The sequence below is a fragment of the Enhydra lutris genome, unplaced genomic scaffold (assembly GCF_002288905.1).
Source record: "Enhydra lutris kenyoni isolate GAN:26980312 unplaced genomic scaffold, ASM228890v2 scaffoldscaffold8, whole genome shotgun sequence".
NCBI classification, from domain to species: Eukaryota; Metazoa; Chordata; class Mammalia; order Carnivora; family Mustelidae; genus Enhydra; species Enhydra lutris.
Window position 1 is genome coordinate 16,376,333 of NW_019154092.1, and position 19,608 is coordinate 16,395,940.

The window sequence follows — 19,608 nt, forward strand, 5'->3', positions numbered from 1 at the left end:
AAGGTCTGAGTGTTGTTGAGTGAATGAAGGTTAGATAGTTCTCCACGAACCTTGGTTTCAGAACCTGAGTGTTATGCATTCCTGGAGAGTAAGAAAGTTTGTATTACTGGTGGGGAATTTTGAAAGTGCTTAAAAAGACTGAAACTGCTTAAATGGAAAGTTGTCAGAGCGATAGGCTGGTTAACTGATCAGGCAAAGCCTTATACCATGACATTAAGTTGGCAAGACCACAGTGTAAGAGTAGTTTTGCAAGTTTAGCACTTGTTAAAATTAGACGCTCATTTGTAAGAGAGGACTAAATAAACCAGGTTGCTACCCTTAAGAACTTAGGGGGATCTTCACAATTTGTGCTCTGGATTCTTCTGCAGCATGGCTGGTTCTGGAACATATTTTTAGCACTTGTGAGGTTTCCATTCTCCCTGTGCGGCACCCGCTGCTGTGCTCCATTCGGGAACAGTTCGTGGACTCTGTCATCACTGCTCACTGGGGTGTCCATTCATGCTTCCCCCTTTTTGTTTTGGAACCATTTTTATTCATTGAGTTTGTTATTAAGCAAATTAAAATGAGATGTTTATATAAACGGAAAATGACATATTGAATATGGTCAGAAGTCAATGTTGAACTTATAAAATACTCTGAAATTCACACCTGCAGATGGCATTGCAGTATATCAACTCACTGAATATAGTAAACCTATTTTTTCCAAAGAGGTAGATGATAACTGTCCTGCACACAGAACCTCATCACTATACACATACCAGCTTTTTATATTAAGTAAAATGTATATAAACTTTTCAGATGTGTTTGCTGCATAAGAACCTGCCTCATCAGATTCTGATTTCTAGTGTTCATTTGTAAGTGTACTGCACCCTTAGAGGTTCTTTAGGAATAAGATCAGAATAAAGAGAATGGTGCCTTTAGCTACTTAACCTAATTTACTGTGTGACATTCTATATTCTAACTGGAAGGCATATAGAAATAAAAGAAACCATAAATTACAAGACTGACATTTCTTTTCCTAGGGCTGTGAACAATTCAAATTATGGTTGGAGAGCCCTGAGACTATTAGCACGGAGAAGCCCTCACTTCTTCCAGCCAACCAACCAGCAATTTAAAAGTTTGCCAGAGTATCTCGAAAACATGGTAATAAAGCTAGCAAAGGAATTACCAGTAAGTAATATCCATCCGCATTTTCATAGTCTTTAGTTGTTATCTTACTTAAAAGTACTATCGCTAAGAAGCTGAATTTACAGTTCATCGCAGGGGAAAAAAAATCACCTACAAACCTTCATATTTAAGAATAAGGAAAAATGCATTTTGGTGTACATTTATAGGAAGTACATAAATTGATAAATTTTTTATAAAGCATGTAATTTTAAAGCTCACAGTATTTTGGTTAAACAGTTATCTCACCTGTAAACTCAGACGTGAATTTCTCCTGTCTGCCAGTGTTGTCCTTATCAAACAGGATCTTTTATGGGTAGCAGTAGGCACCTTGACCTTTCTACTCTGTTCTCTTTTCCAATAAAATTTTCTCATTGTATTACTACAATATGGTAAAACTATCCTGCAAAATTCCTCGATAATTTTTAAGGACCTGGTTGCTTCCCTAGTTTTCTCTAGTCCATTGTTACTGTACACTGGATGTTTGCAAATCATCTTTGATCTTCCCATACTCCTTAGTGGCTCCCTTTGTCCCAGGTGTGGGGGAAGAGGAGTCTTTCCCATCCACTCCTTCTCCAGGTTAACACCACCCCACATCCGTGATCCTTACCAGAATTTCACATGTAACATGCTCAAGGATAAAGTTCTGGGCCCTGTATCTCAGCCACTCATGTCTAAACCAGTAGTATCCCCAGTTATTTTATAAGTTGGCATTCTTTTAAACTTTCTTCCTCATTTTAGCCTCCTTCTGAAGAAATAAAAACAGGTGAGGATGAAGATGAGGAAGATAATGATGCTTTACTGAAGGAAAATGAAAGTAAGAATTGAATTTTCTTGGCTATTTTACAAAATTGGAAAAGATTGGGGTTCTTTGTTGAGAGGTACGTTATTTGATCTACTTCTCAACTTCTACCATTTATTTCAGCTGTTTCTTATATGAGGAATTTTAAACATTGCTTGACAACTTCTAAAATATTACACTTTATGCAATAAAATTTAGAAGTGATGGGAAGGGAAGTATTTACATTTGAAGGTGACTCACCTGTTAATGGAGGGGGGCAGTTAGCTGCTTTTCAGGGGAGGCCTTCATTATTAAAATAAAGGCAGCAGCTTCCATTTTAAAAGTACAGCTACCTAGTGATCATGTCTGTTAGAACAATATTTACCCCATGGAAAATACAGAAAGGAATTATTCTACTTCTAAAATAAAGCTTATGAAAGGTGGTTAATATTTCAGTGGCCCTGTATCTTCCCAGTTCTGTTGTATATTTTGAACTGTACATATCCTCACACTTTGTACATAATTCACATCTCCTGTGTTTCCTAGGCCCTGATGTTCGACGAGACAAACCTGTAACAGGGGAACAAATAGAGGTGTTTGCCAGTAAACTGGGCGAGCAATGGAAGATCCTGGCTCCCTACTTGGAAATGAAAGACTCGGAAATTAGACAAATTGAGTGTGACAGTGAAGACATGAAGATGAGAGCTAAGCAGCTACTGGTTGCCTGGCAAGATCAGGAGGGAGTACATGCAACACCTGAGAATCTGATGAACGCACTGAATAAGTCCGGATTAAGTGACCTTGCAGAAAGTCTAACTAATGACAATGAGACAAATAGTTAGCTTCTTTCTCTCTTTTTTTTTTATTAAAACTGTGATAAGATTTTGTTACCAAGCAGCATTTGATAAGAGGTCCAATGGTTTTGGTAAACAATAAACATTTTTATAACAGTTGTTGTACAGTTGCCTGGTGCTCCAAGAATAACAGAATGTGTACTGGCTCTTGATAACTGATCTCAGGGTTTTAGGACAAGGGAATAGGCTGGGAAGGTGGACTTCAAGGTCACCTATTTTTGTTAAAATATAATGAAGTCACTAAGCAATCTTTAGGGAGCATAGTGTTTCCTAAGATACACCATGCCAACTGCGTTTCCTACATGCCATTAGTAGTTACAAAATTTAACTTGCTCTTCTGGAAATCCCAGAATGACTTTCTGAAACCATATGACTGCTCTAGTCTTATTTATGCTTTAAAGCAGAGGATCAGCAAACAATAGCCCATTTCCCACTTATTTTTACAAGTAAAATTTTATCAGCACACAACTCTGCTGACTTAAGTACAGATCCTTTTATGCTACAACAGCGGAAGTTAGTTATGTCAAAGATCTGGTCTGCAAAACTGGAAATATTTACTATCCACCCCACCCACTACAGAAAATGTTTGCCAGCCCCCAACTTTAGAAGAAATAGGGTGAACTCTAAAAAATCCTAAGTCCTTAAAATAGGGATGATAACTCCCGGGACTGATGTGAAGTTTGAGATGTAGGTGAAAGTAATCTATAAATAGCAAAGCACGATGTAATAATGGCTGGAAACAGTACCATCTACTTTTCTTGTTCCCACTTAAGTGTAATTACCTTGTAAGGCTCTAACATTAGGGCATTATTGTTTTGTATCCTGAAAGCCTACTAAGTGGATATTATACCATAAATGTTCTCGCTTGGGCGTAACCTCACTGGCTAGGCAACAGTGATACACCACAGCTCTAATAGCAGAAGGGCCTCAGTGCTCTTGGCACAGCATAGAAGGCACACTCAGGAATCGACATTTTCTCAACCACTTTCCCTTCTCAACTTATATGCAAGGCTGAACTCTAAATCTTTTGTATTTAAAGATACAAAATTTAAAACACAGTATAGGTCCAATTTCTTAAAAAAAAAAATCTTTGGAATAATGCTTATTTGGATCAAATAAAATGAAATCAATTTTTATAAGGAATTACAATTTAAAAATTTTAATTCCACTCAAGGCATATACTTTGTTCTAAACCTACCTCATCTATCTACCAACTACAGCATCCTGCAAATCAGAAACTAGAATTCTAATTGCTAAATTTATGTCCTCAGAATTGTTCAGACCAAGTAAGCCTGAATAAGAAATGCAGAGTCAACAAGCATCATAACAATATCTAAGAATCATTACACTTCTTAGGGTCTCCTCCTCCCCATTCTAATCTACACTCTCCACCAAGGCAAAGGGAGTAATGATTACCAGTAACTACCATTTAGCGGAAGAAGCTACATACAAATAAGTTTCCCCGAAATCCTTATTTTATCCCCTAGCGTTCTCAGATACTATCACATTGTTCAAAGTAGAGACGAAAATGGCCACTATTCTCTAGGAATCTAATAGTTAACCAGTGCTATGCTCTGCAGAGCATGAAGACAGCATGAATATAAGCATAAGATTTCATGATAATCCCCAAACTTCATTTTATATACCTCACTCAAAATCAGAGACAAATAGCTAATTTCCTATCCTCTGTCTAGCAATCAAGGCCCTTGAAACAAAGGTGAGGAACTAATTAATTAGAATGTATTAAAATGTGAGAAACCTACCACACTGAAATATCACTTACTCTTGGCACTTTCACCATCACTTTAAAAATCATTGCTGTTATTCAATTCTGAGATAAGACATTAAGATTTTGGGACTAGACGAGAGTAAAGACATCAACTGAGCCAAAGAAAAGAGACCAATAAACATCGTTGCATTCAGCATCCAAAGAACTCCATTAATTTTACAACTTTATATTTCTTTTAAACAGAACATAATGTGAGAAGGCAGAAGAGAACATTTTTAAATGGATGCCTAACAGCAGAGTAAAACTAACCACGTGCAGCAACTGCTTGCTATTAAATATACCTAAACAAGCATAGCTCCAACACTCAGACAAAAGACTTGAGGTCAGAAGCTGTTAGTCCCTCTTTTTTTTTTTTTTATTAAATATCCTCATTTTCTAAAAATAAGCAACCAGAGCTTGTCAACGTTTTTTAAGGTTGATTACTACAAAACCATTGCAAAGTTAAATATACAAACCATAGTACATCAGAGAGACACAATAATGAATGTATAATCAAATGTACTATTACTGGTCACAATTTATTTTAAAGTCATGAAAAGCCAGCAACAGTCAGGCTGGACAAATACTTGATTGTACCCGTGTTTCCATGGGATGTGGGCAGCAGCACTGAGTAACACAATGAGAGCAACACTTACTTCCTTTCCACCTTCCTGGCAAAATTTTTGTTAGATAAGGCAAAGGATGGGCAGCTATGAATCACTGGTGGTTTGAACCATGCAAGAACAACAACAACAAAAAGAGTAATAGGTGTGCAATAAACATCTGATTGCTGAATCCTGGGCTGAAAAGGCAGGGGGAAAAATTTATCACAGAAGGCAATGGCTGAAAGGCATTTCAAATCAGAATTTTTAAAGATTAATGCAAGAAATAAGCTTTTTTAAAATGTCTTCCTGCAACCTTTGTACAGGGCAACACAGTCCCAAAGGCAATTTTCTTTTTTCTGTAATTTTTTTAGGTTGATCCAGAGTGGTCTGCTTCACCCTCTTTTGTTCCACATGAGAGGGGAAACACATAACACCACCTAAATATCTTCCTCTACAGCTCTGGATTATAGAAATGATCAACAAATAACATTTATTTCACACCTAAACATAAATAGCTAAAATGAAGATTACTGTTCACTTTCCTCTTCCATTATTTCAACTCTGCGAGGCCCATAGAGTAAAACATATGCTATGTGCCAGTCTCCACCACCAGAAAGCCGTAAGATATCCTCTGGTGTCACGATGCTGACCTTATCATCATCAAACTTAATCCATTCATCTAAAGAGCAAGAGAAGAAAATGAAATTAATATTTTATTACATGGTTTTCTCAGTTCCATTCCAAAAAAGGTACTGAGTAATTTTATTATGCACAGCAGTATTCCATTTGCCATACTAATAGTTTTCAAAGTGTGATCCAGATACCACTCAGGTTTTCAAAACCATTTCAGGGGTACCATGAAGGTCACAATTTTTTTTTATCACCACTAAAGCATTATTTGCCTTTATCCCCTCATTCTTTCAAGTGTGCTTTGGAATTTTCCAGAAGAAACAGGATGTGTGATAAAGCAAGAGACTAAATGCAGAAACAGGAGGATCCAGCTGTCTCCTAATAAGCCAGACAAAGCAGGCCTACAAAAACAAATCAATACTATTTCTTGCTGTTTTTTTGTTTTTGGAAAATACTGTTATCTTTGTTACTTATGTGGTATGTAATGGGTTTATTACGGCCAGTTTCCAATGAGTTAATTTCTGAATTTTAATTTCTATTATAGTAAATATTAAAGAGAATCCTCAAACAAAAGCTCTTTGTGGACCTCAACAATTAAGAATGTAAAGAGGTTCTGACACTAAAAAGTTTGAAAACTTCTGTGCTATAAAATTTGTACTAAGCTGCTAAAATAATTAACAATTGGGGAAACAAAACAAAACAAAACAAACCAGAAACAAAAAGCATAATCCTTACCTTGTTTCCTTTTCACCCATGATACATAATGGCCAGAAGAGCTAGACCTTCCCTGATGTGTTAACACTGCTTGTAAGTCATAGTATCCACAATTATTGGAGCCAATGTCTAAAGAAAGATGTAAATCCCACAATATTAGACAATGAAGAGATGTGCTTTCTCCAGCTAGGTAGCAAGCAAGAAGTCTGAAGGTTAGCCTATTATTAGAATTCAGTAAGATACTACAGTTCAAAGTTAAGGATTTATGGAAGATATTTTAAGAAGTATGGTATTCACAGAACTATAAAGACTGATTTTTACTGCATGTCTAATTTAAGGTAACATATTTTAAGAAATCTTTTTAAAAAAAGCATGATATCAAAAAAAAATAGGTAAGTTTGTCAAGACAGTAATTTTACCTTAAACACACAAATACACATAGAGTAACTCAATTGAAATGATTTTTTTCCACTTACCATCAGCAAAAGAAAAAGGCTCATATTTAACTTCCTTCTGGGGACTACTCTTTTTGTCACTCTGAGGGGAAAAAATTTAATTTTAAATCATGACACTGGAAATAAAATTTGTATTCTCAATAAGTATTCATTTCCACAAATATTTACTGGCGACAATGCAAAACACTACCTTACAAAATTACTAAAACGATATAACTATAGTTAAAACTATAAACCCAAAGGAGCTACACTTAAACAATATACAGTCTTGTATGCACAGTAACAGACCCTCTGATTCTAGGACAAACTATGAGCTGCTAAACCTATAGCATACCAGTGAATATAGCAGTACAGATAAACAGCTCTCTAGGGTAGGAAAGGAAAACCCAACTCTATATTTTTACCAAAATACTATCACAAACCACACAGGATTTAAAAAAAAAAAAAAGGTACCACAATGAAACAAGTCAAATTACTGCAAAAAAACGTTAAACCTACTAAGACATGGCCAACTGCTCAAATGAACTGAGTATTGAAAGAGACAGAATTTACTATTTTAGACAAAGATTTTTGGTGGGAATTCCCTGCCTCGACCCAGTTCAGTGTAATATAAAAATATTAAACTTATCTAGGCATATGGGCACAAAGTTATTAAAAACTATAATGATGATGAATACAATGCAAGTAGGTTAAAGATAGCTGGAGTGACAAGTTAAAGGCTCCTACAACAAAAAAATGGCAATTAAGTCAATGAAGACAACCATTCCTTTTTGTCTTAAAATTTCACATCTAAGGCAACCACAGAAAAAGGTATACAAAGAAAAGTATTTTTTTTTAAAATTGAAGGTAAGTCAAATTAGATTTCTTTTTTTTTTTTTTAAGATTTTATTTATTTATTTGACAGACAGAGATCACAAGTAGGCAGAGAGGCAGACAGAGAGAGAGAGGAGGAAGCAGGGTCCCCGCTGAGCAGAGAGCCCGATGCAGGGCTCGAACCCAGGACCGTGGGATCATGACCGGAGCCGAAGGCAGAGGCTTTAACCCACTGAGCCACCCAGGCGCCCCTCAAATTAGATTTCTATTACATGGTCAAGTAAACCTACAAGGCAATAGGGAGAAGTGAAAAACAGAAGAGAAAGCAAAATATAACAGATTTAACAAATCAAGTTATATTAATTAAATGTAAATGGTCTAAATATACCAATAAAAGATATAACAGTATATTAAAAAACATGACCAACTCTATGCGGTAAGAAACTCTTCAAATATAATAATATAGGCAAATTTAAAGTAAAAGAATACAGAAAGACATCATGCAAACATTAACAGAAACAAAGCAGCATTGACAATAGTAATATCAGAAAAGTAAACTTCAGAATAAAGAAAATTACCAAGGACAGAGAGGGGCATTGCATAATATAAAAAGGTCACTCCACCAAGAATACTTAGCACTCTTAAAGATGTATGCACCAAATAACAGAACTACAAAACATGCAAAGCAAAAGCTGACAGAACTGAATGGAGAAACACATAAAAGTCACAATTTAAGCTTCCTCACTCATCTCATAAAAACTAACAGAACAACTAGACAGAAAAACAGCATCGTTTTAGAACATGCAAGACCACCATCAACCAACTGGATCTAATCAACATCTATAGAAAATTCATTCCATTCAATAACAGTAGAATACAATTCCCCCCCCCAAGTACCCATGGAACATATACCAAGATAGATCACATCCTAAGCCATTAAGCAAACTTGAACAAATTTAAAGGAATTTAAATCACACAAGTACTTTCTCTCACAATGAAATCAAACTAGAAGCAGTAACAGCAAGATAATAGATAAATTTCCAAATATTTGGAAACTAAACCAGACACTTATGAATAATACAAGGTCAAAGAGAAGTCTCAAGGGAGATTTTTTAAAAATACAAGGAGCAGAGAGGTGCCTGGGTGGCTCAGCTGGGTAAGCAGCTCAGGTCTGATCCATGCCCTACACAGGGCGCCCTGATCCGGGAAGTCTGCTTCTTCCTCTACGTCAGCCCCACCCCAGGCCCTGCTCATGCTCTCTCTCATTCTTGTGCTCTCTGTAATAAATCAGTAAAACCCCAAAAAAAAAAAAAAAAAAAAAAAAAAAAACCAAGGAACAGAATGAAAATGCAAATAAATGTTAACAATTTGTAGGACACAGTGAAAGCACTACTGAGACAAACCTTATAGCACTAAATGAATACATTAGGGGAAAGTTTGAAGTAAAAAACCTAAGCTCTCACAATTTAAGAACCTAGAAAAAGGAAAACAAAATAAAACCCCAACAAGCAGAAGAAGAGTAGAAATCATTAATACTACAGAAATACAGAGACAAATCCATTTAGCCAGTTCTTTGAAAAGATCATAAAACTGACAATCCTCTAACAAAACTGACCAAGGAAAAGAAAAAAGACAAATTACTAGTATCAGGAATGAAACAGAGGACAGATATCATTACAGCCCCTGTAGATATCAAAAATAAATAAATAGGGGGACGCCTGGGTGGCTCAGTTGGTTGGACGACTGCCTTCGGCTCAGGTCATGATCATGGAGTCCCGCATCGGGCTCCCAGCTCCACAGGGAGTCTGCTTCTCCCTCTGACCTTCTCCTCGCTCATGCTCTCTCTCACTGTCTCTCTCTCAAATAAATAAATAAAATCTTTAAAATAAATAAATAAATAAATAAATAAATAAATAGGGCGCCTGGGTGGCTCAGTGGGTTAAAGCCTCTGCCTTCGGCTCAGGTCGTGATCCCAGGGTCCTGGGATCGAGCCTCACATTGGGCTCTCTGCTCAGCAAGGAGCCTGCTTCCTCCTCTCTCTGCCTGCTTCTCTGCCTACTTGTGATCTCTGTCTGTCTAATGAATAAATAAAATCTTTTAATAAATAATAAATAAATAAATAACTACAAGGAACAACTACAACACAAAATTGACAAGCTAGATAAAATGGATCAATTCCAAGAAAACAAAGTACCAAAACAAATCTAATACAAAACACATTATGTGAATAGCCCATAACTACAAAGGAAGGTAAATATTTAATTTAAAAATGTCTGGGAGGGGCACCTGGCTCAGTGGGTTAAAGCCTCTGCCTTCGGCTCAGGTCATGATCCCAGGGTCCTGGGATCGAGCCCCACATTGGGATCTCTGCTCAGTGACCGCCCCCCGCCCCACCGCCTGCCTCTCTACCTACTTGTGATCTCTGTCAAATAAATAAATAAATAAAATCTTAAAAAAAAAAAGTCTGGGGAAAAAAATCTCCAGGCTGACTTTTTCACGAATGTTCTACCAAATCTTTTAAAAAAAGAATTAACACTAATTCTACACAATCTCTTTCAAAAAATAAAAGAGGTAAAAAAGAAACAATGAACCAATTCAGCAAAGGAGAGGATACGAGATCAATATACAATAATTAATTACAAATAATCCCAAAATGAAATTAAGAAAGCAATGCCACTTACTCAAACATCAAAAAAGAATAAAATACTTAAGAATAAAGTTAGCCAAAGTACAACATTTATAGACTATAAACTATAAGACATGTTGAAAAAATTAATGAACATGCAAATAAATACAAAGACATCAAATTCATGGACTGCTGAGACTTAATGCTGTTAAAATAGGAATCCTTCCCAAATTGATCTACAGATTCAATGCAATCCCATCAAAATTCCAACTGTTGTTTTTTTTTGAAGTAACAGACACGCTGATCCTAAAATGACAGAAATACAAGAGATTCATAAAGCCAAAACAATCTTGAAAAGAAGAAAAGCTGAAAGTCTCAGACTTTGCTGCAACCTTACTACAAAATTACAGTAATCAAGACTGTGGTACTGGCATAAGGAAAGACACAAAGACCCGTGGAATACAACTGAGATTCCAGCAATATATGTATCTATAGTCAACTGATTCTTTATACAAGGGCCCCAAGACCATTCAGTGGGGAAAGAACAGGCTACGCACACACAATGGAATGAATGTAGATATGCACCTCACCCCACATATAAAAATTAACCTGGAATGGATCAAAAACCTAAATGGGAAGAACTAAAACTATAAAACTCTTAAAAGAAAAACAAATATACATCTTTGCCTTTTACTAGGCAATGGTTTCTTAGATATGACACCAAAAGCAAGAACCACCAAAGAAAACAATACACTGGAATACCTAAAAATGAAAAACTTTTCCTCTGCAAAAGACCCTTAAGAAGATGAAAAGACAAAGACAAAGGCAAGGAGAAGATATATAAAAGCCATGTATCTGACAAAGGATTAGTATTTATAATATAAAGAACTCTCAAAATTCAAGAGTGAAAAATAGAAAAAAATAGAATATGAAGAAATATTTCACCAAAGAGGATACACAGATGGCAAATAACACATGAAGACACATTGAACATCATTAGCCATTAGGAAAAAGCAAATTAAAAAAAAACCACAATGATATATCACTGCAAACCTAACCAAATGGCTAAAATAAAGAATACTGACACCACCAAATTCTAGCAAGAATGCACAAAGTGGATCAGTCATATACTGCTAATGAGCATCTAAAATGGTATAGTCCCTATGGAAAATCTTTGACACTTTCTTTAAAAATTAAATGTAGGGGGCGCCTGGGTGGCTCAGTGGGTTAAAGCCTCCGCCTTCGGCTTGGGTCATGATCCTGAGGTTCTGGGATCGAGCCCCACATGGGGCTCTCTGCTTGGCGGAGCGCCTGCTTCCCCCTCTCTCTCTGCCTACTTGTGATCTCTGTCTGTCAAACAAGTAAAATCTTAAAAAAAAAAAAAATTAATGCTATCTAGCAATTTTACTACTGGGTATCTATTCCCAGAGAAATGAAAGGTTATGTTTACACTAAACCTGGTACATGAGGGGCGCCTGAGTGGCTATATCGATTAAGTATCTGCCTTCGGCTCAGGTCATGATCCCAGGGTCCTGGGATTGAGCCCCGCATCGGGCTCCCTGCTCAACCCAGAGTTTGCTTCTCCCTCTCTGTCCCTACCCCTGCTCATGCTCTCAAATAAATAAATAATATTTTTAAAAAATTGTACATGAATACTTACAGTAGCTTTATGCAAAATAAATGAAACTAGAAAGAATCCAGCTCTCCTTCAACAGCTGAACGATTAAGCAAGATATGGCATATGCATACCATGGAATACTCTCCGGCAACAAAGAAGGAGCTGCTGCTATACAAAATGACCTGGGCTAATTTCCTGAGAATTATGTATGCGGAGAAAAAAATCCCAAAAGGTTACATACTATATGATTTTATTTATATAGTGTTATATATATATAATATATATGGATATAAATATTATATATATAATGGGTATATAGATATAGATATACAGATATCCCATTTCATATCTTAAAATGACGAAACTACAGAAATGGAGAACAGATGAGCAGTTGCTAGGAATTGAGGAGGCGGCAGGGGCCAAAGGAAAGTGGGTTTGGCTACAAAGGGGCAGTATGTGGAATCTTTGTAGGGATGGGAATGTACTGTATCTAGACTGCATCAAAGTTAATATCCAAATCATGATACTGTATTATTGTGTTGCAAGATATTACCACAGGGTAAACTTGGTAAAAGGTATCTGGATCTCAACTTTTTCTTTTTAAATATTTATTTATTTGACAGAGAGAGAACATGCACACAAGAAGGGGGAGTGGCAGGCAGAGGAAGAAGAAGCAGGGAGCTGAGCAGGGAGCCCAATGCAGGGCTCAATGGCAGTACCCTGGGATCATGACCTGAGTTGAGGGTGGTCACTTAACTGAGCCACCCAGGCACCCCTCTTCATATTATTTCTTATAAATGCATGTGATTCCACAATTATCTCAAAATCAAGTTTAATGTTTTTAAAAAAAGCATTTAACACACACACACACACACAGCAATTGCAAAAGAATATAAATATATATAATATCACACAGGAAATATTTCTAGTTTCCAGAAAGATCTTTTTCACCGTGGAGGGGGGAAAATCCAACATAGTTCAGCTGTACCCTAAAGTAATACAACTTATTAAAGTTTCCTAAGGTTGTGATTTTAGCAGTTACAGGCAGGCATACAAGCAGCACTTATTAAAAGATACAATATATCACACCTGTCAGAATGGCTAAAATTAACAACATAAAAGAACAGTTGTTGGTGAGGATGCAGAGAAAAGGGGAACCCCTCTTGCACTGCTGGTGGGAAGCCACTCTGGAAAACAGCATGGAAGTTCCTTAAAAAGTTAAAAATAGAAATACCCTATAATCCAGTAATTGCACAATTAGGTATTTACCCAAAGAATACAAAAAGACAGATTCGATTTGAAGGGGTACATACATCCTGATGTTGATAGCAGCATTATCCACAACAGTCAAACTATGGAAAGAGTCCAAATGTCCACTGGATAAAGATATGTGTACACACACACACACACACACACACACACACACACACACAGGAATATTACTCAACCATCAAAAAGAAGGACATCCTGCCATTTGCAATAACGTGAATGGAGCTAGAGTGTATTACACTAAGTGAAATGAGTCAATCAGAAAAAGACAAACACCATTATGATCTCACTCATGTGGAATTTAAGAAACAAAACGGATAAACAGAGGGGGAGGGAGGAAAAAAAAAGAGAAACAAACCATAAAAGACTCTTAACCATACAGAACAAAGTGAGGGTTGATGAAGGGAGGCAGGTGGGAGATGGACTAGATGATGATGGGCATTAAGAAGAGCGCATGTTATGATGACCACTGGGTGTTATATACAAGTAATGAGTCACTGAATTCTACTCCTGAAACCAATACTGCACTCCATGTTAACTAACCTGAATTTACAAAAAAATTGAAAGATACACTTATTTAACTATAGGCATAGATGAGCCAATATTCTACACCACTAATTCCATCTAAAAATAGAGGTAACTCCATGACTTACAAGGAAAACAGTAAAATATACTGAAAATACTGGGCAAGATTTTATGTGAAATGCTCTGAGGAGATACATATAAAAGGAATACAGGTTAGAGATTACAGGAGAAAAGAAAATATTAAGCTTACTCTACCATAAGGGGCCTATTTACCATAACTAGAGTCCTTTTTCTTACACTAAAATACACCTAAAACTTTGTGTATGTGCTAAGTAAACTACAGGTTCATCCATTTTTACTAAGAGATTAACAAATTACGGACATTAACAAGGTAACTGCTGAATATTAATTAAACTCTGAACTATTAAGATGAGAAAATGAGCAAAAAGAACCTACTGTCTTTGGCTGCTGATTCACTTTTTTATCTTCTAGATCCTTGAATTTTGATCGAAAAGAGACCATTTTCTCCTGAAGTTCTGGGGTACACAGTTCATACACATCCAACATAAGAGGAAATTTTACATCCTATACAAAAAAAAAATATGTGTCAACACCCTTATAAAAGTAGTTATTTAAAATATCTTCATGCTTTTACAGTAGTACTTTCATAATTCAAATGAAGTTGAAAATAAAATTTATTTAAAAACCACTTGGAAATCTATGCAGCTGAAAACATCATAGTGCCTATTTTCAAAATCAGGTGCCAATTTTTTTTAAAAATAAGCTCCATGCCTAATGTGGGGCTTGAATTTACAATCCTGAGATCAAGAGTCGCATGCTCTTCTGACTGAGCTAACCAGGCACCCCCTGGACCTAACTTTTTAAGATTAAAAAAATTTGTTTAGCTTTTTTTCCAATTAAACCCATGACTCTGAGCACAGAAGAGTTACCAAAACATACATGACAAAAGAAGCATTTCAGAAATACAGCACATCAGCCTCTGTGAAAATAATGGATACCTGCAACTAAAAATGAAATCAATTTACAAATGGGGGTCACTTAATGACTTTTTGTAATGTGAAATACACCTTTACACAGAAATAAGTGATACGGTTCAATAACTAATATTAATACATAAAGTTGGGGTGCCTGGGTGGCCCAGTGAGTTAAAGCCTCTGCTTTCAGCTCAGGTCATGATCCTAGGGTTCTGGGGTCGAGCCCCACATCAGGCTCTCTGCTCAGCGGAGAGCCTGCTTCCCCGCCTCTCTGTCTCTGCCTGCCTCTCTGCCTACTTGTGATCTCTGTCAAATAAATAAATAAAATCTTAAAAAAAAAATACATAAAGTTAACAGTATTAAATATTCTAAATACATTTAACCTTATCGTATAATAGTAAGTATATCTGAAATTGTATTATGACTTTTAGCTCAGGAGGTTAGGATTACATTTACCTCTCCCAGGGATCATGGAGTATGGATAGGTAGCAGAGCTACAGTTTTACAAAACAGTTACATCATAAGGTTGGCTCTTACTCAAGAAACTACAATTATTGCACTAGAGAATGCAGCATGCCTTCTTCCCCACACTCCCATCCTCCAAACCTGCTGGGTCAGTATCTGTGGAGTTGAGGATCTGGTCAAGAGCAGTATTTCTGGGGAGTGGAAGGCATCCATGAGAACTAATTGGGAATCTTTTGAACAATTTTTAGGACCTCTGGCCCTACCTAGTCAAACTCTAGGGGTGGGCTGGTGGTGAAAGTCAGGCATGTATATGTTTAAAAATAAAAAGGATGGGGTGCCTGGGTGGGTTAGTCAGTTACTCATCTGTCTTCAGCTCAGGTCATGACCCCAGGGTCCTGAGATCAAGTCCAGCATCGGGCTCACTGCTCAGTGGGGAGTCTGCTTCTCTCTCTGCCTCCTGCTCTCCCTGCTTGTGTGCGCTCACTCTCTAACAAATAAGTAAAATCTTAAAAAAAAAAAAAAAAAAGAAAGAAAGAAAAGAAAAAAAAGAACCACTTGTCTAATGTTAATAACTTCCATACTTAGAATATTTCAAATAAAGTTTCTCCCTAAAGGAAGAAAGAAATCTATTGTGAATTAGGGATTGCTGTCAAAGAATTACAATGTTTTATTATACTGAAGTTCATTACTAACCTTAAGAACTTTAGCATTCACAGATTCCTTCTCTTTATAAAAAAATCGAACCATCTGAATAGTCAAGTAAGCAGGTAGTCGGCTGATCTTAGACTGAGGGAAAAAAATGCAAGAAATCCTATCACATGCAAATACAACACAAGTTTTTAATGCCTTGGTTTGGCAAAAACAAAGACTGGGTAAAATTTATTGGAAATTTTTCATCAAAATGGATTTAATTTCAAAAGGAATGCACAACTTACAGATTTGATATATAAAGCATTTCTTTGCAATGTTGGAGACTGTTTAGTGATTTCCTCCTGAAGTCGCTAAAAAAAGAACATAACAGGAGACCAAACATTTTCAGTTTTAAAGAATATTTTTCTAAAAAAAAAAAAAAAAAAAAAGAATACTTTTCTGCAATATAGAATCATACTTTTTTTCCTAAAGTAAGCTCTACACCCAAAGTGGGGCTTGAACTGATGACCTCAAGGATCAAGAGTCACATACCAGCAAGGTACCCCCAGAAGCACACTTTTAGTTCTTTTAAAAATTAGTATTCCTTAACAGACAACATACATCGATGGATTCATACCACTGAAAAATAATTTCAATGAAGACTATGTAGGAAAGTTTTTAGATATGAGTCAGTTCTTAAAAGGTATCAATTTATACTGGTGTGAACTCCTCAGAAAGTAAATAATGTTTGAAGTTTTAAACTGTAACACAAATGTTGCTCAGATTCTGAGTTTACAATGTATTTTATATAACATTAAAAAGCCTTTATGGCTTCTGCCTATATACAGATTATCAGAATACTCATGCAGAAGGACAATTATGAGAAGGGAGGAAACCCCTGTTCTTTATTCTTTATGTATAAAAGCCTTCTAGAAGCAATTATTCTCAAATGAGAAAAGTCACACAGAAAACCTGTTAATCTAACAAATGTGGAGTAGACTTTAGCCACTATACATATCTTAACCATTGTGTCTGCCTTTCTATTTTTTACAGCCTGTGTGACACTCAGCGAGACAGTTATCCCCTCCGGGCATCATATGGAAATGATGATAATACCTATATCATAGTGCTGTTGTTAGAACTACGTAAGTTAGGTACATGTAAAAAAAAAAAATGGACAACCATTTGGCATATATTCTATATTCAACAGACATAAGCTACTATTTCTAATTTTATAAAAAAAGCACTACTAATGTGCTCTGCTTTGTAAGAACATTAATACACAAGAAATTAGAGTTAAAAATTTACTGTTAATGTTCACTGTAAGCACGTTACTTGTATAAAAAATTAATTTTTAAGAAAATTACTAATCTCATTACAAAAGGAATCACTGTGTACCTTTTTAACATTTAATCAAGTCTGTTTGGCAACAAAAAGGTAAAGAAATATGGAGTCAAATCACTCTAGAATAATAGGAATCAATGATGATAATGCATCTAAACAGTGGGAAAGATAACACAACATCTCATAAATACATGCTTCTCAAGAACATGTATCTGGTGTGATGTTATTCATCAGGTAAGCTACACATATTATCAATCCAATCCACCATCCAATCACTACCAATCCACTATCATCTAAAAGCTCCAAGTAGATCTAGTTTTTTTCTGGGATTTTATAAAATTATGAAGAAAAGTATCATCCTGGAGAGTCCCTGCCAAAACATTCCATTCTATACCCTCCAATTACACTTATACTTCTTGTTTTGATGTCCTGAAACTTGCACATTATAACCTGCTACAGTGCTCTTAGTGATTAGCTATTATTAAGCTTTTAAAATGAACTTCTCTTAAAAGTATGCCTCACTACAGTCCCCCTCAGTATCACAGGGCAGAGAATATTACTTTCTATTTGCCTCTTATGTCTGCATTTACCAACCACTCCCCTAACTGATCTTACCCTGAACTGTAGATGGGAACTCCCTAATGACAAATTATTTTGTTTATCAATGCAATCCCTCCCCAATTCATTGCCTATCCTTCAAAACATGTACATATTTCCCAAACCATATCAAAGTACTAAATTCACAAGCCAAACTTTTATATTTTATCAATCTGCTCATTAGAGTGCATTCTATAGTATGAAAATGGGGAAAGAGTGCTAACTGGAGAATCAAGTTCTAGACCCAGCTCTGCCACAAAGCAATGAAGTCACTTACATTCCAGGGCCTCAGCTGCAAAACTGGTAAAAGGCAGAGGGCCTACATGGCCTGATTTACACAGTACGATCCCAGTTTATACCTTGTCATTACTAATAAACCCTCATTAAATACCCTCAGAGGCCTCCTGCGATGCTTTTGTTTGACCTAACAATACACAACCTTGTGTTATGTGTGTTTCTGTTTAATGACAATTCATGGTCTTCACAGCCAACTATACTATAACTCATCCCTAAATGAAGCTTATCCAACATTTTCTCCTTAAGGCTTATCTAAATAAACATTCACACAGAGCCTTCTTGGGCTTAGAACACTAGACAGCACTTCAGAGATATGGCTGAAGACCTATTTTAAATAGCACATCACCAATAAAAAGCACAAAATTGAAAAAAAAAAAAATGTAGGTACTAAAATTACTATAAAAGGACATTTGTTAACAGTATGAACTGAAACAAGAAAGCAAAGCATCACCTTTCTGGAGCTCAGGTGAGACTGTCTGGCAACTCAAAATTTTTGCCAATCAGAGCAGGTCTACAAATGACCCTGAAAGCACCCAAGTACTGATGTTGAGAGTTACAAATACATTTTAGCAAGTAAGTGCATCTGCAAATACAGAATCCATTTATAATGAGGATCAACTGTAACTGATCTTACCAATTTAAGTCCTGTAAAAAGATACTTGACTTCTTGATTGATAAAACAGCTAAGCTGAAGCTGATTTTCCTTTCCTTTAGTGACCTCTTCTTCTTCAGATTCTGTACATTTCATGCTTTGAGAAATAGGATAAGGAATATCCCAACAGGTAATCAATCTGCTATAATATAATAAATTATATCTTGAACATAATAAATTATCCTCTTGCTATTAAAATTAATAGCATCAATATTTGCAAATGATATCTGATACAGGGTGAGTATCCAAAATATATAAAGAACTTATACAACACGAAAATAATAATAATTCAATTTAAAAATGGGCAGAAGATATAAAGAGAATAGACATTTCTCCAAAGACACAGAGAAGGCCAACACATGAAAAGATGCTCAATATCACTCATCATCAGGGAAATGAAAATCAAAACCATAATGTCACCTCACACTTTATCAGAATAGCTAAAATCAAAAACATGAAAAACAAGTGCTGGGGTCCCTATGTGGCTAGTTGTAAACATCCGACTCTTGATTTCATCTTAGGTCGTATCTTGGAGTTGTGAGATTGACCCCCACATCAGGCTCTGCACTGGACATGGAGCCTACTTAAGATTCTCCCTCCCCCACCCCACCTCTCTCTCTCTCCATCTCTGAGGGGGGGCAGAAAATCAAGTGCTGGCGAGGAAAAGGAACTCTCATACACATCTGTGGGTGGGAATGCAAACTGGTGCAGCCACTATGGAAAACAATATGGAGTTTCCTCAAAAAATTAAAAATAGAACTGCCTTGGGGTGCCTGGGTGGCTCAGTGGGTTAAGGCCTCTGTCTT

The 19,608-nt window shown here is 36.2% G+C and overlaps 2 protein-coding genes across 3 annotated transcripts in view; one reads left to right on the plus strand and one right to left on the minus strand.

Annotated features, from left to right (window-relative positions):
• LOC111142540 (THO complex 1) overlaps positions 1 to 2,895 on the plus strand; it is a 53,275-nt gene extending 50,380 nt beyond the window's left edge. Inside the window, exons 19-21 of the mRNA XM_022495799.1 lie at positions 1,023 to 1,170; positions 1,906 to 1,981; positions 2,492 to 2,895. Of these exons, the coding sequence (XP_022351507.1) occupies positions 1,023 to 1,170; positions 1,906 to 1,981; positions 2,492 to 2,787 (520 nt within the window). The 3' untranslated portion in view covers positions 2,788 to 2,895. The remainder of the gene's footprint in view (positions 1 to 1,022; positions 1,171 to 1,905; positions 1,982 to 2,491) is intronic.
• A 1,843-nt stretch (positions 2,896 to 4,738) lies between these two features.
• LOC111142451 (ubiquitin specific peptidase 14) overlaps positions 4,739 to 19,608 on the minus strand; it is a 43,056-nt gene continuing 28,186 nt past the window's right edge. For both annotated transcript variants that reach the window (XM_022495603.1, XM_022495602.1), the window contains 7 exons: positions 18,785 to 18,899; positions 16,218 to 16,283; positions 15,976 to 16,068; positions 14,279 to 14,407; positions 6,993 to 7,053; positions 6,538 to 6,645; positions 4,739 to 5,851 (listed from right to left, as the gene is read on the minus strand). In XM_022495603.1, the coding sequence (XP_022351311.1) occupies positions 5,700 to 5,851; positions 6,538 to 6,645; positions 6,993 to 7,053; positions 14,279 to 14,407; positions 15,976 to 16,068; positions 16,218 to 16,283; positions 18,785 to 18,899 (724 nt within the window). In that variant the 3' untranslated portion in view covers positions 4,739 to 5,699. The remainder of the gene's footprint in view (positions 5,852 to 6,537; positions 6,646 to 6,992; positions 7,054 to 14,278; positions 14,408 to 15,975; positions 16,069 to 16,217; positions 16,284 to 18,784; positions 18,900 to 19,608) is intronic.